This window comes from Mycteria americana, chromosome 14 (genome assembly GCF_035582795.1).
Source record: "Mycteria americana isolate JAX WOST 10 ecotype Jacksonville Zoo and Gardens chromosome 14, USCA_MyAme_1.0, whole genome shotgun sequence".
NCBI classification, from domain to species: Eukaryota; Metazoa; Chordata; class Aves; order Ciconiiformes; family Ciconiidae; genus Mycteria; species Mycteria americana.
In genome coordinates, this window is record NC_134378.1 from 10,893,891 (window position 1) to 10,919,656 (window position 25,766).

The window sequence follows — 25,766 nt, forward strand, 5'->3', positions numbered from 1 at the left end:
ACTGTTTGCAGAGTAGCAAATGACTAGAGATGGTTTTGCTAGGAGATCTGTTTGCAAATGGGATTTTCTTTTTTCTTATGCAAAAAATATTGCCTTATTTATTAACATAATAATAAAATAGCACACAAATTTGCCATGTTGAAAAGCTGGAAATCTTACATCTGCCCTCAGGGCACAGCCCAGAGCTTAATGCTGTGTAATTTTTCCAACTTTGGGGATTTTACCATTAGTCTTGAAATATTTGGTGTTCTTCTAAAGGCCTAGGGTTATACACTTAACATGACAAGCTTAGCTTTCATTAAAAACAAATACATTTTTAGACATCATGATGTCAGAGAAAAACCTGAAAGCAGAAACTCTAGAGAAACAGAATGCAAATACAGCTCTCATATCTATTTAAAAAAAAACCTCAAGCCACCATAATTTTGGGGAAACAAGAATGAGAGGGGGTGGCAATACTACCACTGGCCTTTTTCACTTGATTCACCTTTCTTCCCCACCTAACCTTAAAAAACCCCACATTTAAATTATAGAACCTGCAACCATTTAATACATTCAGTCTTGACCAGTTAGCTTAAGTCCTCAACAAAATATGTGCTTGTATTTAATTAGATCCTTTTCCAAAGGACAGACATACATGGGTATATCTTTGCTTACACCTAGACTTGTCTGCTTTTAGACTTAAAAAATACAGTCATGAAGCTAGTCTTTGCTCTAGTTCTGCAGGAGATACGGGAAGACAGCACATGAAATCTGGAGATGCAGGTGATCAGCGGCCCCATACACCACCGGCAGGCACCATCTGAGTGTCAATAGTTTATTAAAGCAAATTCAATAACCTCAGAGTACAGGAGAACTGTCGTCTGGGGCTGCACAGACACCACACACTGCCTGCATCTTGTTGACCTCGCTTGAGGAGAGAGACCTGCTTGGATGCACTTCTGAGTGCCCAAGGGATGCAGGAGCTCTCCCAGCGCAAGGACGAACAGAACTTCAGAAACCCCAGCTTAATTCTGTCTCTTTCTTTCTGACTCATTTTAACTATCAGATGGGAAGCTCTCAGTTGCTGAACCCATTGGTTAGTTTGACAAGATCCTTCTTACTCTTATTTGCCTTAGCTCGCTCTTGAAATCTTTCTCTTTGGTACAATTGCAAATGTGCACATTCAATTCAAAAATAACCACGGCACCCAAAACACAGCTATGAGACTGGATACGTCCGAGTTAAAAGGTGCCAGAATAACTTCTAGCCTTTATTAACACTCTGTGAAATCTGTGTGTTTATTCTGCGGGTGTAAAAATAGAGTCGAGTCTTCCTCACCACACGTTTGATTGTGTAGGTGCCTCATAGTCACAGTATTGCAGCCAAATCCGAACTGGATGCAACAGGACTATTTCTGTGAGCAGGCTGGGGCCTTTGATGTTAGTCAAACAAAACACTTTAAAAAAAATATTCATAATACATTTTCCAGGCAAAATAAGAAAAAAAATTCCAATCAGATAATCTCTTTGAGGTGTTTCATATTAACCTTGAAAGGCAGGAAATTGGCATATTTTATATTGATGGGAGCAGCTCAGGAAATACAAAGTGAAGCTTATGAATAATGAAACATGTTAATGTTTCTTATTGTAAAGGGTGATCTGCACCTGACAGATTGCTTCTACTCTCTCAATGTTAACAGTGCCACTGAAAAAAAAAAAAATTAACAGGATAGTATTTTTCCCCATCATGTTACAGGAGACCTTAATCCAAGGCTGCTTTTTAAGCGCAAAAGGCAGATCCCCTAAATTTCCAATGGATCAATGGATCAATTTGGATCAATGTTGTAATGCATATCTGTAGCATACAGAATGGCAGTGATCAAAAGCGAAGAATCACAGCATTCCAGAGATGCGATAGCATAATTTAAGGAGATCATTTCACAGAAATTCTAAAAAAGGAAAAAGTCAACAGCAGATACAGTCTTCCTTGAGCTCTTCTGTGTAATAAAACTGTGCTAATTTACACTAGTGCAAGCGAGAGAAGAAGGAAGACTAATAAGTTGGTTTAAAAAAATGGAAGGAAAGTGGCTACTAATTAAAATAATGTAAAGTAGATCCAGGACTGTAACTTTTACTCACTTACCCGGACCATTTCACAAAGCTGCTGTATGGAATAAGGAATAAATGCCACAAGACAAGACCTTCTGTATTTGGGATGCTTTTAGAGAAATAATTTATAAAGATTAGCCTTAGTATCATAGGACATCATGAAAACAGGAAGAGCGAGAAAATAATTTTACTATTAATTAAAAAAGGAAATAAAAAAGGAAGTTCTGAAAGATCAGTTTTCAATACAACTTCAGTTTTGCTCTCAGGTTAAAGGAAACCCTATGTCTATACATAGAACCTGTGTTTTATCTCTCGTTACGGAATGTAATTATTCTGGATATCTTGTCTTGCAACAGATGAGGGTTTGACTCTCCGAAAAGGTAACGGTATTTGTATTTCTAATGAAAATGTGATTTTTCTGAAGCATTTTTAAAGCCATAAAGAATATAATGTAAAGGTCACATCCAAAGTTTTGGTTTAGCTTTTATGAACATAGAATGAAAGGAACAAAAACAGAATAAGAAAAAATATTTTCACGGCTTTTGTCAAATTGCAGTGGATGGTTTTCATTCTCACTTTAATTTCTCTTCTGTAGAGTTTCCACCTCAATGATCCTTTCCTCAGCAGACAAGTAAATCAACAAAGTAAAAATTATTCTAGCTGTGTGTATTTAGTTTCACTGCCTAAGCCAAGGTACATGCAGAAAGTAAAATAATAGCAAGAGAGATAGGAATAAAATTGAACATAAAAACACTAATTATTTTAAGAAAAGGAACACACCTGGAAAAAAGCATTTTTAAAAATCTAATAGTAATCCTTTAAAATCTTGTTTAATAGTATGAATAGGTAAAATAGATAAGAAATATGTGAACATATGAAGCTCAGTGAGCAAGTAGCAGGTTTCTTTCAGTGATTTTTACATTTCAAAAGCTAGAGTTGTATGGAAGTAGGTGACAACAACCCATCACCAAAAGATGAAAGAATCCAGGCACTTACTTGGTGACTGGGGCTTGGGCCATTTACCTCTTCTGAACTGGTTGTCCCTCCATCACCCTTGACTGACTAAAATAACAAAGGATTATGGGACTTCTAACTGGGTTCCTGTTTGAGGCATTAATTCAATATAAAAACACACATGAATCAAAAAATGCAAGGTTTGATTTAAAGATACTCTTTACAACACTAAAACAAAACCAGACGTTTCAGAAACTCTACCAACATTTTTGAAATACCCACAACTCCAAGGCAGATTTTTGCTAGTTCTTTTCTACGTGAAACGATTGCCTTTTGCAAGTCAATTTTCCCATTAAGGCCTGAGAAATATGAATGAGGTCGCAGTGGACCAGAGATCACATCCAGCCAGTGAACAAGACAGTGCTCTCAGCCCTGCCACTGTAGGCTTCCAGCAAAGAGCTTTTGCTTGCTTTTCAGAGACAAATCTGTCTCATAAGATCTAGGGGGACTTCCTTTCTATTTAACAATCATACTAAGTGCATATCCCGTGAATAATTAAAACCCACTCAGCTTTATGGATATATTTTTATATTTTATCATCAGCATCCATTTTTCACAATTTTTGCTTTCCGGTGTATGCCTCCTCTCTATAGACGTCTAAGTAACGGCCCTTCTTGGTGCGGTTACTCTTCCCAGCCAGGACAATCGGAGCAGACCCTGAGGCTGCGGCACTGGCAGGTCATTCAGAACAAACCTTGACTCTGAAATATGTTTTTCAGGTATGGTCCCCTGTTTCTATCGAGATTTAAAAATGAGAAAAACCTGTTTGACAAAACGAGCTCAATGAAAAAAAATTACAAGATTTGTGACAATTAGATTAAGGTTTAGTTATAATTAGTAATATAAAAGAAACAAAAGCAATAGTATGTACATATTTAATTAAAAAGCGTGTTAGAGGGTTCAACGTGGTATTCTCCTGAGTACCATATAAGCCACAGAGCTTAGCAGTAAAGCATAAAATAAACTCCAGAATTTCAAAGTGCCCAAATTTAAATGTCATTTTTCATTGCATAAGTTCGATGAAAACAATGAAAGGATGTGACTTTTGTTCTAAAGATAGATCAGGCGGATTTGTGGTTTTCTGCAGCTTGTAGATTTGTTACTTGAAGCACAACGGTATCAGCTTGATCCTATACATGGTGTTATTGCAAGGACATATTTCAGTCTCCAATTTTCCTATAAAACCGCAGAAAATCAATAGGTAGCAGCATGATAGAAAACTAAACCACTCCATGACAATTCATTACTTGTCACAAATTGTGGGAAAAATTCTCTTTCTGTAACATGCCACTGCTCAGTCTCTTGCATGTTTATGCTCGTGACTCTTATCTGTGTAAGAGGTTGCAGAAATGGAGGGGAGGAAGCACAGTGTGGTCTGTCTTAACATTACAGGATAGAAACTCAGTCCAGAGTGTACGAAGATGTATTGCGATAAGATCTAGTTTGCATTTCTATTCCAGTAAGTCTTTAAATGCCTTCAGAAAAAAAGAGTTTATGCTATAACAGCAACCACTTTGTTACCTTTTCCCCCTAAAAAAAACAGAAAAAAAGAAAAAACCCTGGTTTAACCAACCTTTAGTAATCCATCTTTTTTTTTTCTTTTTTTTTTTTAACCAGAACATAAATAACAGAGTAAAGACCTTGAGGTCTTTGCCTAGACAAAGTTCCCTCTTGCCTTCAGTGAAACATATATGTAATGATCACAAGGGTTTCCCTCTAGAGCACTGCTGACCTCTTCTCCTTGCCTTTGGTCATTTAGGATTGCTGCTGCTGAAAGCTTCCCGAAAGGGTTTTCTGCTTTCTGTGGTGATAAGGGTGGATCAGCATATCTTTAAATGGAGGAGGGTGGGGACAGGCAATAGACTTGCTGCATTTGCATGAATAATGAAGGAAAATTAAGGTGAGACAACATAAAATAGTTATTCTTGATTCCAAATGCCATTTTATTATGATTGATTCCATTGATTCCATTTTATTATGTAAAAGTTTGTTTATGTGGGGAAGCAGGCCAGCACAGACACTGCAGACAATTTGGAAATAATCTTTTTTGTTATTCCAGAAAGATATATTCTCCTTGGGAGCAATATCATTAATCCAGAAATAGGACATTTTATTTGCAGAGACCATACTCAACGCTATCTCAGACCAACCGTGCTGCCATTCAAATTCACGGTTGAGGACAAGGGCTACAGCCTTGGTTTACAGTTGGTAATTCTGCTCATCCTGATTAAAAAAACCCCCACATTTTACATGCTTCTTATCGCCGCAAAATATCTCAAAACAGACATTTTGAAAGAATTTATCTTACCTAGCTTTGCATCTGTTTATATTCTATGGAGAAAAGCAGGAACTTTCAGGGCTTACATCATCTGACATGTCCTAGATCCTAAGGGCTCTCAGACCTGCTCACCTCTACTCAGTGCCTTTAAAGGAGACCTGGGGTGACTAGCTCAGGCGGAGCCATTTCTGTCAAGACATCTGCGTTGGGTCTGAGGTATCCCTACCCTGTAAATATATATAATAAGATGGCTATTTGATTTTGATTAATGGGGCATGAGTGACTTTCAACTGGAAGCACAGGATTTCACAGTCATGTGGGTGTGGCTTAGATAAAAGACCAGTGGTATTTCTTCATCTCTTATTGAATCACAGGGCTTTAAACTAATACTTTATATCTTTCTGTAATTTCCCAATAGCTTTTATAGCATTAGTTAACCCTCTCCCATTTAAACCACAGCAATGACTTTTGTGACCTTTGCAATTGCAAACAATTCATCACAAATAAGAAGGGACATCTGTACTGAGCAAGTCAGCAGGCAGTCTTCGAGATACACGCTGCCTTTCCAGAGTAAATTACTCCTAGTTCTCGCAATGGCTATCCTTGTGTCAGCAGTGGTACCTATAGTGCTATGGATCTAAATGTCTACTTGCTGTCAGCCTTGTGCTTGTGCTCTGTGGGCAGAATATGTCAAAACTGAGGCACGTGGAGAATAACGGAGTTGCATCTCTGAGACTCAGGATAGACTGAAGTAGAATTAAGCTTAATTTCTGAGTCCCAGTCTCGACTCCTAAGAAGATAAGCTACCTTTTCTTAGGCACCTGGGTGGTTGACCTGTGTAACATAACTGTGGATGTTATCAGCATACCTTGGGATCATCTTCTACAGGCAGAAGAGAAACCCAGTAGAAAATCACATTAATGTAAAATTAGAAATCAATCTCTTTCAGCAGCCAGAGCAACAATCCATCCATTGCCAGAACAGAGACCAAAAAATAAAGTATATCAGTAAACAGGAGCCTAGGTTTTATCGAGGAAGTCCTGCCACATTCCTTCCCATTGACAAGCATGGTTTGTTTCAGGGACCGTAAGTACCTGTGCTTGTTAAGATCCTATCTTATAAGAATTCATGGCTTGCTCCATCTGCAGCAAGGCAGGAGGAGTGCTCCAAGAGGACCTGCCGGATGAGTCAGTGAACCTGCATCACATGGATGGCATGGTCTGTACATGCTCTGATGCCACTTCAAGGCATTTCCCACACCTCCAGGAGCCTCCTGCCCCAGTGTCACCTGTGGGAGGTGGAACACCACAAGGTACATTTAGGCATTGGCTGAGGTTTGTCCAGATTTGCAAGTGAAAGAGGTTGAACAGATGCAACCACGTGAAGACATCATTTTATCCCCAGTTCTTCAGGTAAGAGCTGCTAAGGATTGAGTTCCTCACACAGGGAGAAAGCACAAGGGCATGGTCTGATGTCAGGCCCTTTGCTGTGCTCCTCAAATGTACATTCATGCTGTGGCTAGAGCTGCAGTGTAAAGTCTCATATGTCTGAGTTAGTTTTAAATCAACAAGCATTAGTATGAACAGCAGACTCATGACTTTAGCACGAGGACTAGGGAGGCTGCAAATGAGCCCCCCAAAATGTGCAAATTGCTCTGCTCTGAGCTCCACGGTGCCAGGATTACGCTGCTACCAGGACGTGAGCTAGCTATTGCACCTCTGGCTCGGGAATTCCTCCACTTTATAGCTGTTACTGTAGGGTCGCCAGACCTCAAGAGAAAACTACGGTGGAAATGGACCTTTTCTAAGTAGAAATTGTACCTTCCAGTACAGTCTGCCAGTATAGCTATTCTGAGCAAGAGAGCCCTATTAGACATCTCTACAGTACTCAGCTCTCAGCCCCACAGCACTGGAGCTTCCCCCACTTTTCCTTGCGAGAAAATCAAGCCTGTGTTGGAGTCTTAAACATTTCATGCATTTTTAGCACTCACCACTAGTTCAAAAGCTTTACAGAAGCTAGTTTAGCAGTGGCTTAAAATCCTTCCGTCTGCCTTAGGAATCAGAAATACTGATTGACCAGTTGGCACAAAGCTGTAGGGCAGCTACATAGCTCCAATTGTGCGCAACAGCGTGGCAGTGATCCAGTAATCCAAAAGTTATTCAGAGGAAACAGCCTAGGACGTACTTCAAGGACAATAAACACATTAAAATAATCCACAATCTGTTTGGAAATCAATAGCCAAAAGTAGAGCAGATGAATACTAAAGGTTTCCAAAAGCTGCAAAACCAGTTACACAGTTAACACAATTCTGTTTCCCATATGGGTAGATGTTTGCCTACCCACTAGTTCTGTCTTTCTAGGCCAAAATCTGGATTAAACCCCTGCTCTGATTAGAGCAGCGTTACATCTACTGCTTTTAACACAACTCTGTTTTCTTCCACAGTGACTAAGATGGGTGTGGAACAGCTTTATTTTTTAATCGGTGCTATTTTTTTTGGTAGGGTGACATGATTTGAAGTCATGGTTGCCACAGACAGCAGTGTTTGATATGCGTTGCTCCTGAGTCACCTTCTGCACGCCTAGCGTGTGCCATGGTGACGAGCCTCTATGCAGGATGACCACAAGTCCCCCTGGATTTAGGAATAAGGTTGAGATTTTTCCAAAGTGACTAATTTTGTAAAGTGTTATTTGGAATTAAAGGCATGCTGAGTGCACAATTGTTGGCTGATACTAAGAATTTAAGCTTAGATCCTCAAATATACCAGAGTCGCTATGCAGTAAAGTGACTCTGAAGAAGAAAAAGCAAATGCACCCATCATGGGTTGGGCTGAGGCTAACAAACAACTGAAAATAAAAGAAGCACCAATTTTTTGGAAATAAAACATCAATCAGGATTTGGAGCGTTGCTTGTACCTTCTAGGGTCCGACTCACAAATTTTAACCTTTGACAATGTGACTGTTGACAGCTGTACGTACCAGCAGGTACCTGCGAGCAGACAATTCAGACAACCTGGGCCGCTTATTACATCGTCTTATAAGAAACTCCGTTGTTCACATTTTAACATATAAGCTCCTCTGACACCCACACCATGTAGCTGCCCAAAAAAACCCCAGCATTGTTTAAAAATAGAAATCGTTCGTACACATTTGCAAACCTTGCCAAAATAGATCAATTGCTATATAAATCCTCGAGGCCCGCTACAATTTTAATCAGAGAAGGGTTAGTTCTAGACTTGGCTTATTTTCCTGGCCGCTTTTCTAGACTCTTTTGAGGAACACCGTCTGGCTGCTGTTGGCACACGAATCCACCAGGACAGCTCTTCGTGCCTAGCCCCAGGGCGGTACCAGCCACATCACCACCTCAGCGCGTCCCTGCTGCCCTCCAGGCGCCTTCTGGGAAGGAGGATTAGATTCTACTTTGTGCCTTCCTTCTTTCCCTCTAACGTATAACGTCTTTGAAGCAGCAATTGTATCCTTTTGCGTGCCAGTTTACCTAACCTACGTACGCTGCCAAAAAAAGTTTCACTACTGAAAATAGGACTCCCTGAAGCAAGCGCAGGACTTAACGACGGCGCGGCGCAGGGACGTTCGATGCTAACGGTCGATGGCTCCCCCTAGGAGCAGCTGCCCCGCTCTCCCGTCACCCAGCGGAAGCGGTTTGCGGCGCTGAAGGCTTCCCGGGCGGCAATCGCGGGTGCTGGGTCCAGCCCCTCGGACGGCCCCGGGCCGCCGCGGCGCGGGAAAAGGGGCGGGGGCGGGGCGGGCAGCGCGGAGCCGCGGGGCTGTTCCGGGCCGAGCCGCCAGAGGGCGCCGCAGAACGCGGAATGCGCGGGGGACGCGCGGCCTCGTCGGGGCGGCGGCGGCCCCGGGGCGAGGTCGGGCCCGCGGCGCGGGGAGGGGAGGGGAGGGGAGGGGAGCGGGCGCCGCTGCGCTCTGCGCTCTCACGGCCGCCTGTCTTCGACGAGTGCCAGAACGACCCCCGCCCGCCTCGCGGTGAACCCGTCGCCCCCGGCTCTTGAGAGGGAGTGTCTTGCTTACCAGTTTAAAAAACTTGCGCAGGTTTGCTTTGGGGGTTTTACTTTCTTCTCTTCTGGGTTTCACTTCTGCGGTTTCTTGGCTCTTACTCTCATCTTTGTCAGGAGCCACAGCTTCTAAAGACGTGTCCGCTTTTTCATTGCTTACGATCTCTGCTTCTTCAGATGCATTCTGGGGTTGTTTGCGGCAAATGGGAAGTGGAAAAAGTGGAAAAAAGAGAAAGTGGAAAAAACATTCAGGCTTAATCAGTGAGGTCTGGGTATTTTTTTAAAGAGGTTACACTCAACGTGCTTCAGCACTACAGTCAGTTGGTACATCAGGAACAAGCGTGGCACAAAAGCGTTCTCAGCATCCCTGTATCTGTACAGGTTTCTTCAGGAATTTGATTCATCCCAATTCAAAAAAAGTATATAAGCTGGTGGGATTTTAAGCACATGTTTAAACTGAAGAAAAACTCTTTCTTGAACCAGTTCCCAAACGCAATAATTTATCTTTGATTATGATTTAAAAAGGAAACTTAAAACAAAATTACTTACCCTTACACTGGTATGAGTACCATGAGTAGATGACACTCAGGTAAAACCAGTAAAAATGAGAACAATCATACCCAGGAGTTTGCACACAAAAGAAAGAGGAGGATTAAGTAATTAAAACACCCCATGGACTTTATTAATTGTTAAAACTCTGTTTAGCACCCTTAGAGAGTGAAATACAGAAGTGCAGTGTCCCAGCCACAGCGTTCGTTCTCAGGCTGGTCACATTCGCAGCACTAGCTCCTCTTCCCAGTGGCAAAGATATAAATGACTTCTTGAGGTACAAGGTAGTTAAGTAGCTCATCTGTTGCTTCACTTAATCCCATGGGTCACAGTCAACCCCTTTGATAGTGATGACCCTCATTTGAATTCAAGAAAAGCTGCTGGGTACTCGGCAACATTGCCTTTATAGAAGGACTTTGGGTCCCACTGAGCTTTTGTGAATTACTGGAAAGTTCCTTCTATTATAATAGCACTTCAACCAGAGGCATGCAGTTTGTAAATTCCTCTGAAATATGGATCCCTGTAAGATTTATTGATTAATCTCCTGCATGTCTCATTCCACAGCCTTCTCAAGGCTATCCTGGGAATGCTCAATGTGTTTAACTGAACAAGACCTGTGCAGAGCAGAATATGTGAACAGGAGGCACATTTCTGCTGTGGGAGGTGGAGGCACAGCTGGGCAGGAGGCTGAGCGTGCATTTCCTTAGCTGACTCTTCTGCCCTGGTAAATAACATCCTTCTGTGCCCTCAAGAACTACTAATTGATTCCCATCCCACTGCCATAAAAAGAAGCTATTATGCTAATAACCAGGTAACTTGACCTGAAGCAAGCCCTTTATCATTCTGCAGCCTATTGCAGAAAGGTACAGAACCTTATAAAGGCAGGAGAAGTTGCACCCTCAGCCTCCAATACTGAATCAAATGGAAGCAGTTACCCTAGGTATTGGCGTTTCAACACATGCTGCTGCTTAAAAAACCAGCATAGTTACAGCTGAAATGTATACTGTGGGTACTATAGGAAAGAACTGCTGTAAATAAGTCTCAATTGTTTATATTTCACAATTTTTACATGTACTTATAGGAACTTACATGTAATGCATACTCCTAGTTATTTTGACCAACTTAATTTTAGCCACATGAACATGAGAACAATTTAAAAGATAACACCAAAGATTCTCTGCAGCCCCAGATCCTGACTCAGAGTAGCAAAAATGGATGCCTCCTCCAGCAGCAGCTTACAGTACTACTGCCCTCATATACTTCACCAGTTGTCTTCAACTCCCCATGTAGCATCTTTAGGTTAATAGCCCTTGATGGATTTTTTTTCCTACAGAAATTTAGCTAAACAATTTCTGGATTCATATAAATCAAGCAGCATCCTGTGGCAAAGAATTCTACAGCTAAAGTATGCTTTTTTTTTTTAAAAAAAACACTTTATTTTTGTTTGTCACTGAATAATTTCATGTGATACTGTCTACTGCTTTCATTTTGAGCAACGACTGATCTTTCCTGTTCACCTTTTATGTTACAGTAGTCATTCTGTATGCTACTGTCATCTTCCTTTCTGCCAACTCCTTTCTGAGCCAAAAAAAAGAAAAAAAATCCTAATTTATGTAGTTCTTGATACAGAAGCCATTCAATATATTTATGCATTTTTCTCTCAGTATTTTACCTTTTAGTTCTGTCATATTCTCTTTGAGTTGGAGGGACCCCACATGCAAGATGGGACTCACCATGGACTTCTACAGCAGCATGAGAGATTTTGCTTTGTTCTTTACTCCTCTTTTGTGGAAGAAACTAGCATTTTTGGGGTGGGGTAGGGGGGAGAAGAATGATGAGGGAATAAATATTCCTTATCCCCTGCTGCCTGAGATGACTGCAGCACAGCCCGCTTCCCCATGGAATTGTAGATTTAATTTATATTTATGAACATTTTTGAGATAATCAATCTATAATAATTTTAATCTATATTTCTGCCTATTCACACATACATATAATCAATTCACCATCTATTTGCTTGAAGGAAATGATTCATTGCATGAGTTGAAACAGTGGCTCAATAAAGCAGCAATCTAGCTTCTGGGAGCTCATCATTCAAAGATTACAGTTTGGGATCATATTACTGCTACGCTGTTACAGCTGCAACCCAAATGAGTTTTGTCTCTCAAGCTGTGTCTATGCAATGGCGTTAGTGTCACTGCTGATAACAAATGCATCCTGCGGCGAGATGCCAGACTCCGAAACGCACTGTCTATTTAAATGAAGGAAAGAGCTAAGTGATAGTCAACTATTCAGAGAGATTGAGTTGTTTAAAGTAACCAGTGACTCTTTGTACATTTCTTGATGGATTCCACAGGCTGCTTTAGGAAAGTTTAAATCCTGTTTTAGAATACCTTATTTTTACTTTTTTTTTTTTAACTTAGATAGCCAATGTACCTATGCAGTTACTTTAATTTGGTACTATTAGGCATATCAAAGTTGTTGCAGAAGTTACAGGTTATCTTGTTTGAGATCTTAGGCTTGCTATCTAAAACGTTATGATAAATTTCTTGTAATTTTCTCCAGGAATCATTCTTGTATACCCATGTCCCTCTGTAAGACTGAATTAACAGATGTTGAAGATTCTTTTATGATTTTGTGATTTCCAAGATATCTCTGGGGGCCTAGTCCAACGTCCTGCTCAAAGTTGCTGAGGAACTTGTCAAGCTGAGCTTTTAGTATCTCCAAGGCTGGAGGTTCCACAACTTCTGTGCAATCAGATCAGGGTATTCAGATATACTGGGACAAAAGGAAAATCTAGACACATCACAAAATCCTCTCAAATAAGACTGATCAAGGTGACAGATTCTTGGAGACTGATGACACACGAGCACGGTATATTGTGTACTTCAGAGATGCAGGGAATGCCTGCGCAGTCTTTCAGTAGAAGGGAAAGCCCCTTTCAGCTAAGAAGGTTTTCTGACATACTTTTCAGAACAGAGTTTTTAATTTTTGTTCCTGTTTCCCTTAAGAAACTGGAAGAAAAATTTGCATTTGTGCATTCAAGAGAATCGCCAAGGTGTTTCTGGCAGGAAAGTGTAATAGGAAGAGCTTGACAAAGATAAAAAGTCAATAAACTTTGAATGATGTTACATTAACCTAAAAGGTTCTCTAGAGCAATGGGCTAAGTTACTTCTTTACTTCATGTGGAAGAAAGAAAAATTATATACAGTTTCGTGACTAGTTTTAGGATGAAACTGCAGTTTGTATATAATAATAATTTGCACACAGCCAGCTCTATCAGCTTCGTAAGTCTTTAATGCATAAGTGTTCTCATAAATGTAAGTTATCACCTTAAACCTGTAAATTGCATCAACTGAGGGTGCTGGATTCATGGGTCCAAATTCTGCCTCTGGTTTCCTTAGACACAAATTGTAATAAATTCAACCTAAGTCAGCAGTTATTGTGATGCACCGCGGGGAGTATTTTACTTTTTACTAGGCTTTTTGTTTCACTATGTTTGGGACGCATTCTTCCGTCTCTTAAACGACGGCGTCTCTAGTTTTCTCCTAGTAATAAGCTTACTTAAAACAGTTATGGTGGAAAGTTTGTGTCTACTCTTTGAGTCTTCTTCTGGTTCTTGTTTTGGGGAACTATTACTACACCATTTTCTTATCTAGGTTCCTGACCATACAAACTGTTGCTTTAGAAGAGTGTAACTTATTTTGTGACCTGGATAACTTTAATAGGAGTTTTCCTTTTGCTTGCTGCATCTTTCCTCAGAATTGAGGTAAACACTGTACCCTGCTTTGATCTTGTGCTAGCGTCTGAACTGGCACTCTCCACTGCATTTCATTAGGCTCAAGGAACAGTTCTTCTGCTTTTCCTGGGTCATACCTTCTTTATGAAGCAGCTTTTCTTTTATCTGAATGTAGATGAGAGATGACCTTTTGCTCAAGAAATTTCCACTTAAAAGAGCAGTCATGCTTGCGATCTGTTCCTGCTGCTCACAGCCTCACAGGCAGGAAGCAGAGAGGGTTAGAGAGACTTTAATCCACTTTTCTGCCCTCCTTTGCCTGTGCAAAGATGACGGGTTGCTGCAGTTAGGTGGCTCAGCTTCAGCCATCAACGTGCTCTCGGACCTTCACCCTGAAGCTCCCTGTGGCCCACAGCTGCTGCCTGAAGGTGCCGCTCCGCAGATCTTGAGCTAGAACAGCTCAGACTATTAACTAATCGTTATTAGCCCCTGCCAGCTTATAGTTAAAGCACACTGGTCTGTAAACAGCCCAGGAGCATGGCGCTGACTCACAAGTCCTGTTGGTTTTATTCACTGGCTTGAGGAGGGTACGGGCCCTCCCTGCTGTAAGGATGGCACCTATGCCAGCAGCCGGCTTGCGAGATGGCCCCCAAAAGCCCATTGCTTATTGTCCTCCTCACTCCCTCAACCAGGGGAATTCTCGTTAAAGTTTTCTTCATCCATTTACCCAGCAAAAACCAGCCAGAATCTCCTTCTCTCCTGCCTGATAGGTGATATATTCCAGGATGGGAGGAGGTAAACTGCTCCCATCCTGGAATATATGGGAACTTGGTAAGTCCTCGGTAATTTTAACACTTATCTCGTACACTCCACCCAAATATTTATCTTTGCTTTCCTAAGGCAGAGTATGGTTGCAGGCTCAGCAATAAAAGGTGTTATTCTGCTTCACTTAATAGCTAACCAGTTTGCTATTTCTATTATCAGTGTATAAATACCTCTCAGTAGAAAGGGCATAATTTTTCTGTGTTTGTATGGCAACAGAATTGCAACAGCTTAAAATTCTAGTTTTTTTAAAAGCGGATATATTTAAGATAATTCATAGAGCAGTCTAAATAATACTCCCTCAGTCACTTTCCTCTATCATTTACCGGCATGCTTTGATCAGATATAAATGGAGTGTCATGTTTCTCTGCCCTGATCAGATATCTACAAGGTCTTGAAAACCAGGTTTCCAACACAAATATGTGAAATTACTAACTGTAATTCTATATTAATATTCCTTAGTATTTGAAAAAAAAAAATGCTAGTATGACAAACATTCGAGTAACAGTTAAAACTTTTGTGCAGACTGATCAAGAAATGGGGCAAATACAGTCAAAGCGGTTTCCATCTGAGGAGTTGAATAAGGATTTTTTTTCTTTTTCTCTTACATATTTATTTGTCTGTAGTCAGAGCAGTGGCATTAACTACAACGTGTTGATGGGAACTTCATTAGCTTTACTTTGAAGTGAAAGCTCATCAGAAGATAGATATTTGAGAGACTGCCTGAAAAGAGAGAAGCTGGATCTGAATCCTGGATCTATTGGGTGTTGTGGTTGTTATTTGTTAGTTCAAAAGAAAAACTACACGACTGAATTATACACCTATTTGGAACAGTTGCTAGCTTTGATTCTCTATCCTAGCAAAAGGGCAGTCCATTAAGGGTGCCAGAAAGAAGATAAAAATCACTGCAGGAATGAAAAAAAAAAAAAAAAGACAGAATCCTCGAGCCAAGCTGAGTTTGAAGCTAACCTGTAGTCTAAGGACTTTTTTTTTTTAAATCTATCCTAATTTTTTTTTTTTTTTTTTAGCTTCAAGCTGACTGGGTCACCAGGGTCTTTCATCAAAGGAAATATAATATTATTCTCTGTCAAGAAAATCCATTAAAGCAACATCAGCTTTTTACAGGTAAGGATTCAATGCTCAAGCAGGCAGATTTTTTTTTTTTTTTTAAATCCTTAGGACCAAATTCAGTTCTCCGCTGCAGAAATTTACTCCAGAAAACTTGCAAAAACATTTGGTCTTGGGATGATTCCAAGAAGTTCTAACTAAGCAGAAATGGCCTCATTTTACAAAGTTAAAAGTCAGATTTCACGTACTATTGTAGGTCAGCGCGTTTGGGTAAATGATTTAACTAGCCCTTAATATTTTTGGTAGCAACCAAAACCTGGTTGGATTTGTAGAGAGTTCTCTACACTTTCCATTCACTGATGTAAGCAGCTTTATTTTAATGATGATGTAGGATAAATGAAACCCAACATTACGAACAAACAGAAGTGAAAGACAGAATTTTGGTACAAGGTTTGTACCCCTGAGATGTTTGAGATCCCAGGACTTCAGTGAAGATTGCTGTAAGGTTAGAAAGACACAGGGTAGGTACCTAGACCTGGTTTAGCTTAGCTATGAGATATGGGGAGCTGGTGTTCACTGTGGGCAGAACCTACATTATACAAAGCAGTAAAATACCTATAACTATGTAAGGTTTTGGTAAGATTTCAAAACGTTATTTTTAAAGATTAACCCAACCAGATTTTTTTTTTTTTAAACCAACCATCACCACTAATCGCTCCTCCACAGGAGTGATTTTCACTATTTTTCTGCAAGAAAATGTTCCCTTCTTACATAGTTTTTCAAACACAAAAGACCTTGTTACTTCATTATGAAAATACTGAACTTCAGACCAGATTTATTACTTTCAGTTTTACACTGAAACTGCATACAACCGTTTGCCAGAAGGCCTCTTTGTTTCTTATTTTATCCTGATGTTCAGCATACATCCTGCTTCCCATCTCTGCTTTCAAATAAGCCAGACTGCTCAGACAGAGGAGGAGGTTTCCGTAGCAATAACAACTGTATTAAAAACCTCCCTCTCCCTCTTCTTCACAACTTTCCTCTCATTTTAAGTACCTGATTAGCCGCGTTCCACAGGAAATTAAGTCCCAAGTAACAAATGTTTCAAGCTTAGATTGCTTTCAAGCATGTTTACTCTGTAAATACCTAAACAACTTCTTTTTCTTAATGTAAGTAACATACCCAAACTCTATTTCCAGTATCAGTGCCCAGTAGGGAAAATGCAGCTAAAGAAGCTGCAGGGCTAGCTGCTCAGTCAACATCTGTGTGTTTGGAAGCATTTCATTTCTGGGATTTGAACTTGAACAGAAGCCCAGGAAAGCAGTTATTCAACATACAGTGATTCAGTAAAGTTTAATACAGCTCTTCTTGTAAGTGAAATGAGAAAAGAATAAGCTTTCAGCTTATAAACTACTGAGGATCATGGAAACAGGGACCATGTTTTCAAAGTTAGTCCTAATTTTGGTTAAAATTGCTATTTAACCTGAGGAAAAATATGTCTTCCCAAGCAATCGACCTCCATCCCCAAACTTAAAAACTGACCCACTCTGGTATGAAACTTTTTCTGTTGAGTGAGAATAAACCTACCAGGTTCCAGGTTTTCAGACATTTAGAACCAAATCAAACAGTTCTCATAAAAACAAAATGTGTTTTTCTAGCTATCTCTCTATTAATGATATAATTTGGTAAAGAATATTATAATCTCCATAGGCTTTTTAACAAGTGTGTTGAATTGACAGAGTAATATTCCTTCTTCCATAATACCATTCAAAAATAGTACAGACAGGTTTGAAAGACTACAGTTTTATAAGATCCTTCTGCAGGAGTCTAACTGCCATTCTTAGCCATTGTATACGTGACCGCCCAAAGCTCACGTATGCATTTGTAACTGCATATATCATTTGTGCCCCTCATGCCTTTAGCATGTGGGACATGCTCAGCTTTGCAGATCTGACTGCTTTACTGTAACTCTACGCTTAGCAATAACTCTAGACGCTGTGTGAAGATGGAGCCGTGGGATGGGCCAGCTCCAAAACCCAGACGTACCTTTTTCCAAAAGAGCTTGCTCAGCGGCATGGGAGCGGATGATGCTTTCTCCTTCGTCGCCTCTTTGGGGGCTTCGGTGGCCGCTGCCTGCTGTTGGGCTGCAGGCTCGGGGGCTTTTGTATTTTGCTTAGTTGCCTGCGGCTCTTGAGAGGAAGGGACATTTTTGTCTGATTTTGCAGAGGTAACAGGCTGCTGTTCGGTGCTCTAGAAAGAAACGTGAACACGTAGGCTATTGGAAATGTGCGAAGGACAAGACACTCGCAGCGTGTTCAGGCATCACCTGGTACAAGAGGTAAGCGTGCAGCGGACCAGCGCTGCCCAGGACACGCCAAGCAACGAGGGGCAGCTCGCGAGCCGCCTTGCCCTGTCCCTTCAAATGAAGTAATGGCTTCAACGGAGGAAGCAAATTACATAGCAACCCACCCTTCGTAGCAGAGATGATTAATTAAGAAATTAAAACAGTGTCTTTGAGACTGAAAATGACAGTGAGAATAATTAGCCTTTGACTGTGTTATTCATACAGATAACTTGAATCATCCTACTCACTTTGGTATTAGTTGTCTGTTGCGTCTCTTTTGCAGCCTGAAGGGAAACAAAACACAAAGACAAGTCTGTCTCGGGCAATGTCAGCACTCACAGTTACACAGTTCAGGAATTGTCTGTGTCACAAATTATTTTATTTTTAGTGAATGTTTGTGAAAGTCCTGGCTCCTGCAACCATGGAAACTGATCTCTGGCAGAGGCGAGGCTGCCTGAAGGGACTGCCAGCTTGCATCCCTCTACCTGCAGCAGCCTTGCAGCCTTGTGTTGAATTGCTTTGCGCTCATGCCACCGTGCTTGCAGTCCTCAATTTGTTCTTTCAAAACGTGTGTTTACATATGCATTCCCAGTTTCTTCAGGTAAGACATTACACAGGGTTTTAAGATATTAGCAGAGATTTTTTTCTGAGCTGGGTCTGCGTGTGCAACTTTCAGTGCACACATACAAGCCAGAGCTGGGTCTTTGCCACTGGGGGAATTGCATACCAGTCAGCGACGTGCTAACGTCACCTTCAAAGCAGGAGGCTTTGCTTTCTGCAATACAGAACATAGGCAGATGACTGCCTGGAAACGAAGGGCACAGAACAACAGTGGCTTTATAACTTAGAAGCAGGAGTTGCAGCTCTACAAAGAGAAGGTCTGCAGGTGCTGGAGATTGGTTTAGTCCATCCACTCCCACTTTTGTGCGTTAGGTGGGATTTACTCTTTTGTAAAAAAAAAAAAGGAAAAAAAAAATCATTCACAGTGATGGGTCTCCTGGTTTCATCAAAATATATGAAGCCAGGAGTGATCCAGTTTGTTAAACTCCTTTCTGGCCAGTGATATGTATCAGTATCTATTGACCAGCATTGACATCCAGCATAGCTTACGCTGAAGATGAGTATCTGAGCTGTACAAAGAGAGGAGCAGCAAGCCACAAACTCAAGTAAATGTGAGCCCGGCACCCCTGGGCTTAGGCAGCCTGCCACAGGCTTTGCAGATTTCTTGAAAGAATAGGTGAGAGTTATTTTGCAGGAGCCAAGAACTTCTTTTTGTGGTTAGCTCTAATGAACAAGATCCAGAGCAAGTGGTAAAAAGTAGTGTAATGGCACAAGCTGGCTTCAGTACTAATGCTGAAAATAAGTGATTAACCCTTCCAAGTCAAAATTCCATAAATAAGTACAGTTTTACTGCAAAACTGGCATGCAATGCAAGGCAAATATACATGGATGGGAATAAAAGAACTGACAGGGACCCAGCTGCCAAATGCCATCCAAACTCAGTCTTTGAGGTCAAATGGCCAAATCCCATTCCATCAGCTTATGTTACACATTTATATTAGGATGCACATTGCTGTTTGAAAACAACATTCACAGGTTGCTTTACAGTTAGTATTTATGTAAACACAGGACACTGAAAGACAACGTTTGTTAACCTAATAGTAAATCTTTTCTTAACTAAGGTACTGAGAAGTGCATTTTGGAAGACTTGCAGAGACAGAACTTTCAGAGGAGAGAGTGACGTGCTTAAAATTAAATATGACTACCTATATTAAAATGATCATTTCAAATAAAGGAATTCATTACCCATTCATCTAGTTGACACATCATGCTAAGGCATTTCAAATGAAAAGAGATAAACAGAACTACTTTTTTTTTTTACTAGAGGTGATAACTTCAGGGCTTGCCTGTCACATCACTGCTCTGATTTGAATTTCCACTTTCAATCAGCCTTACAAGCAAACTGTTGGCACCATTTTCATCCATCTCCTTTATTCTTACTATGTCATAAATGATGCCCCACTTAGTGCTTCTGTATTTTGTATGTGGAAAGAAAGCTGTGAAAATAAACTTAGAAACAAGAAAAAACTATTTAAAAGTAATGGCCTTTTATAAGACATTTTATTACTGTAGAAATTTAGTGCTGTTGCATTCCTTCAAGATAACTAGTTTCATTCCAAACCAAGAGTCTTTAAAATTCTATCAAATAGCCTAATGAAAACCAATCATCTCTCCCAACAACTCATTATGAGATTTTTGAACTGTTGTAGAAGAAACGTAGCACCTTAAAAAAATGCTAGCTAGGTATGTTTTTTACTAGGAAGCCTTAATTCATTATGAACAAGTAATTCATATTTTAACTGTATTTAATATCAAAACTATTAGCTATCAATGTAGTATATTATATACAAGATGAGATCTTAACTTTAAGCTGTTGGCAAGAACTGTAGACTTCCCATTGGGAAGATTATTATTCCTTCAGTAATATGCAGATGACATTTTTATCTCAAAGATGAGACAGTGAAAAAAACATTTTTGTTTTGAAAATATCTTAAAGAACTCCCTGTGCCTTGTGCCCTTGATTATAAAGCCCCCTACTCACCAGAAAGTCCATGTGGGTGTTTTGAGTGAGCATTAAATATTAATTACTTTCCTCCCCCAGTAGAAGGGTCTCTGCCTCTGCATTCTTTGGGCTAAAAAGCTGTAATTCTCTGCTTCCCTGCTACAGAACATCATGGCAGATTATCTTCTTCAGAGAATGCAGAAATGCCCAAATATGGACCTCGAGACAAAAGCTGATGAAAAGTTTGCAGTGATTTTTTTTTTTAAGATAAAAGATAATGCCCTCTAAAACAACCATTTGCACAAAAAGTGGGCATTTTGAACAACTTTAAAGTATCCATGAAAACCAAACTTTCTCCATCCAAACTAAACTTAGAATCCAGTCAACAATTACTTTTCTTGTTTTGAGTGAAAAGTAACTATTTCTGAAAGAAATTTCGTGTTCCAACCTTGTTTGTGCCATATCAGATGCCCCAGTTTACCAAATCACCAATTTTAACTACATGGCAGTGCATGTTAAGGCAACGTGGATCATAAAGCCTTAATTGTAGTTGGACTGAGCTCTTAAACCTGTCCTGCAATTGCAGGCGCTGTTTGTATCTGCATAATTCATTGTTTGTCAGTACCTTTTATTTTATTTTACGTGGCCAGGGAAGCTTAGTGAGCATTAGTAAGTGTAACTGGGAAGCACATAGCAGGGAAGGTTAGAGGAATTGTTTCAGAATCCTGAATTCACAGATGGTATAATGAGAGAAATGTTGCACATGAAGATTGTTTTCATAACATGGCACAGAAATGCTCATGCCAGTAGTTTTCAGAGCACTGCACAGCTGGCCAGATGCTGATTTCAGTTACCAATTAAATCACTTTGCTCTGTGACAGGAGCCATCTGTTACTGCTCAGGGTTCTGCTCTTGCTAGAGTTTCATACAGACCTTATGCCTAAAGAGTTTACTAAATGTACTGTGTCCTAGCTTGGGACTCTCTGCCTTCTTTTTCTTGGCTCCTTTAGTTTGGGATTCTGCCGCTGTCTTCGGAGCAGGTTGCCCACCATGGCCTTTTTCCACTTTCGATCCCTTTTGTACAACGGCATTTGAAGTTGAGTACTTATTGCAAAGTAATTATTTGGTTCATGAAAAACATTCAAACAGTCATACATACTATATTAAAAACAAACATTTCCTTTGTGCCCTGGACAACAAATTATATTTTCTTCTAATTACTCAGTTCTCCTTAGACTTTCACATGAGTAGTGAAATAAATATAAAAGCTAGGGCAATCCAGTTGACTCAAAATTAAACTACAATTTGCCCCCGCAATTCTTCATTAAATTGAGACCCAAAGCCCACAAAGACTAAGAATTCTGTACTTTGAATTCATGAGTAAGCAACTGAATTTGGGATTTATAAGTTTAAAATAAGCAGATATATAAATCTTTGGAAATACCTTCATTCTTTTTATTGCAGTATTGTAGGGACTTTAAAATGTTTTGCATAATGCATTATTTAGGAAAAGGGCAGTATGAATATTCATGATACATGCTACATGAAATATTTCAAATCTGCACTAACGTTCATGAAATAAGTTAGAAGTAAAAGTATCAGAAAAATAGTAATGATATACTGATACGGAAGGTGTTGAAACAGAAAGCGCTGCTTCCTTTTCACTCCATTCTAAATGTCTGCAGAAGGCACTTGTTTTGGGAATCGTCGCCCACTGACATTAGAGACTGGATCTCTAAAAACCTAGGCATCACATTGAAAAATCCACTACGAAGTGCTATAAATTAAAGAAAAACATTGATACTGATGACTAGATGGAAAAAGCAGTATCAGGCTGTTTTTAAAAAGACTACCTGCAGCTCAATGCCAAATACGTTACCCTGCATAGTGGGCAGGGCAGAGGTGGGCCTACTCAAATACATGACTTTGACAAGTCTTGGAAAAACTTGCGTAACATTTGCTAAAATGTTCCATTTAACTTTTCACAGCATTGGAAAAAAATATGTTTCCGAATTCAAGAACCTCTTCAAGATTTCACTGTTCAAGTCTCCTCCCCCCCGAGTCTTCAACCCAACCCTCTGGATTTATCAGTGCGGGAAAAAAGCTTACGTTTTCGTGTTATGAACAATAAGGGGTTTTTTGTTTTTTTGGTTTTTTTTTTTTTTTCCTTTCTTCCCCACCATTTTCCCCTTTTCAATAATAAGAAAGGAGAGGGACACAAAGCCACAAGTATCCAAGGCTGCTTAACTGAGCTTCATAACATAAACAAGTTAACACAAGAGTCTGTGCTGTGGTAACTGCACTGTACATATGCCCATAATATATGACTAATCACAAATAATACAGGGCAGTATTCTTCACTCTTCAGTGTTTCATGGTGTCAGGTTTTAAAGCAGTAAGATGCCTTTGTGATTACCTAGTAGAAAGGAGGATGTAGTATTTCTTTTGCTGCTTGCTAGTATCCTGGACTTCATTCTCATCTCCCTTAGGCAATTTATTTCCTGATTTAATTAAGCATCAGGCCAATATATAATTAAGAAATACAAATTTTAAAAAATTATATTTCAATGACAAATGATTCAAGTGTTCACCCTCTGGGTAATTAGCTTGTCCCTTCACAAGCTTCATTCTGTTTTCTTTTATACTTGAACAAGCCAAAAATAAAAGCTTCCAACCAGTAAAAAGCTTTAAAATGAGTTGACAAAATTTTCCAGGAACTATGGAAGCATGAAGAGACCCAAACTCCAAAGAAACAATCAGCCTACAGTATTTGCAACGTGAAGCGTCAAGCGCTGTGGTTGACCACAACCAACAGGGTAGGAGGAAAGGCCCAGAGTACAGAACGTAACACTCGGGAGCATGTGACGTTGAGGTCTTGGTCTAAAGATCGTTTCATGCAGTGCGATTACGTGCTTCCTACAAGTGCTTTGTACTATGAAGAGGCTGTGGCCAGTCGCATCCAAATTGGCCATTTTCCCCTGCAGTACTCTGTACCATTCTCAGTATTCCCAAACATACAGTGATGCGGGAACAAGTCAGGATCTGCTACAGAAGGGTCAAATAGGTGGTCCGGGGCAGATCTGATCTGAATGCCATGTTGGTTAGTATGAACTTGCAAAGGATCAATTAATCCAAGGAAGTATGACTCAACTTATATTAAACTCCTGTGTTTACATGGATGAAATGACAATCTTTAAGGGTGTGCCCAGGCTGCTGAAAGCATACATGTCTTTAGCCAGCTGATTAAAGCCAGAGGCATTGCTGTTGACAGCATGTTGCTACAAAAACCACCGAGTTCAGCTTTGCTGATGCCGCACACCTCTGCGTTTCAGCAGGAGGGAGTATGCTGCTGCGCTTTGCAAAGCTGAGGTGGGCTGTGGCTCGCTCTCAGATTTATGAGAAAGCTTGTTTGTCCTCTTAGCCATGGGAGAGCACTGCTGAGACACACTGGGAATGTACCACCCCTGGTGTGATAAAACCCAGCTCCTCCCTGCCAAGGGGGTGCACGAGCAGCCAAAATGAAAGCGCGCCCAGGACTCCAAGGCACAGTGGTCCCTGTGCCAGCCAAACCACGCAAAAGCCCCACGGCACTCAGGAGGGCTCAGACTGCACGAAGGGGAAAGCCTCGCTTAAGAGCACAACTTTACCCTTAAGATAGAAGTTACTTCTCAGGGGAAAAGTGCCCATTATTTCATTATACATATCAGGTGAAAAATCTGCAGCTTTTCCTATATGACAGTTGAGAAATTAACCTTTTAAACATATTTTTCCTTTAACATAGCGAAAATGGCATTTGTATCAAGAAGATAGCGAGGATAAAGGAATTCTTTGTAAAAAAGCAACTCCCATTTAACCTCTATATAATGAGTTTGTGTATCCTGCTAGTCACCTGGGTTTGTTTGCCCTCACAGGTGTGATAGCAAACCAAACCCCAACAGCATATTTGTTTCCAAACAGCAGTACACCTGCACCAACAGTCACCTGTTACAGAAGCACATGGGTGCGCTTGATAAAGTCAGCTATGCAAACAGGACTGAACAACTGGCTTTTTCAGAAGCTGCTGAAGGAGCTACAAGCCTCACCGAAACAGTGCAAATTGATAACTACCTTTTCTGGATCTCTTCAAGACCTTAGCCCTGGTTGATGATTTCCAGAACTATTAAGCTATAATCGGGGAGTGATGTGTATCCCCCATGTACTCACCAAGCTTTCTGGAAAGACTGACTTCACCATTTCAGTACGAGGCTATATAAAAAATTGAATGGGACAAAAAGGATAAAAAAAATAGGATAAAGAACAAAAATGTTGATGCCTAGTGATTTTGGCTACCTAATGGTTGCATGGAAAGACCATTTCCTTTTTTAGGGTTTTATTCTTTATGTGTTAATTAAATTTTATCACAGGCGTTGCAAGAAAAACTTTAGTTATTATAGTCATAACAATGTGAAGGACATTTAATCTGGAAATTCCCAGTTACGCAGTCAGTGATATGCCTGTAAGCCACTGAAACATTAGAAGATAGACAGCTTAATACAAATTGTCTCACTTCTGCCTCTGTTGAAACTATTTAAGTTTTGGCACTAATAGAACAGGAAAAAGAGGAAAGGAGAAGCCTTTAAACACCTACATTTTTCAATTTTAGAAGATTATGTTTTCAACTTAATTTTTACAGTTTAGGTTTTTCTATATATTTGTGGTGTTTTTTTTTTTTTTTACAAAGTTGTTAAACACGTTGGATCAATCTGATATTTTCAGTATCTCTAATAGCAAGTGAAAGCTATAATAATGAAGCTTCTCTGAATTCACATATAAAGGACCATCGCTGCTCACAGACTCTAAAAACAAGTTTCCTCTTGTCAGCGGAATCCAAGAACAAATGGTTTGCAAGAGGAAAGCAAGAGGCCACATCTGCCTGTTACATGGAAGAGCGTTTCTCAGACTGGTTCTGTACCTGTCCAGCCAATACGGATTTCAGTTCCCCGTGGGAATATCACACACACTTCCAGCCAGCCTGGTGCATTGTATTAGAACAGCTTGAGTGTTCAATGCACCCCACTTAAAAAGACCTGATCCTCATCTCTGTGTGCAAAGGAAAGAATCCTGAGCCGTCAGGGAAGGACAGCTCTCCCTGCAAGTCCCAGTCCTGCTCAGAGCAGCTCCATCATCTTCCTGGGGTTTCAGCTGCTGCCTAGGAACAGCCCCTCAGCCCCGACTGCAGCACAGGCCATACAGGGGTGCTTCAGCCAGAAGAGCCCCAGAGAGGCAATGGTGGGATCTCCT

General features: G+C 40.4%; 1 protein-coding gene across 1 annotated transcript in view; it reads right to left on the reverse strand.

The window, feature by feature from the left end:
- The window catches only part of BCAS1 (brain enriched myelin associated protein 1), a 50,753-nt gene that overhangs the window by 7,305 nt on the left and 17,682 nt on the right, over window positions 1–25,766 (reverse strand). Inside the window, exons 6-10 of the mRNA XM_075516946.1 lie at window positions 21,420–21,560; window positions 18,172–18,207; window positions 17,626–17,829; window positions 9,421–9,588; window positions 3,087–3,152 (exon numbers count right to left, since the gene is read on the reverse strand). Coding sequence (XP_075373061.1) covers window positions 3,087–3,152; window positions 9,421–9,588; window positions 17,626–17,829; window positions 18,172–18,207; window positions 21,420–21,560 — 615 coding nt within the window. The remainder of the gene's footprint in view (window positions 1–3,086; window positions 3,153–9,420; window positions 9,589–17,625; window positions 17,830–18,171; window positions 18,208–21,419; window positions 21,561–25,766) is intronic.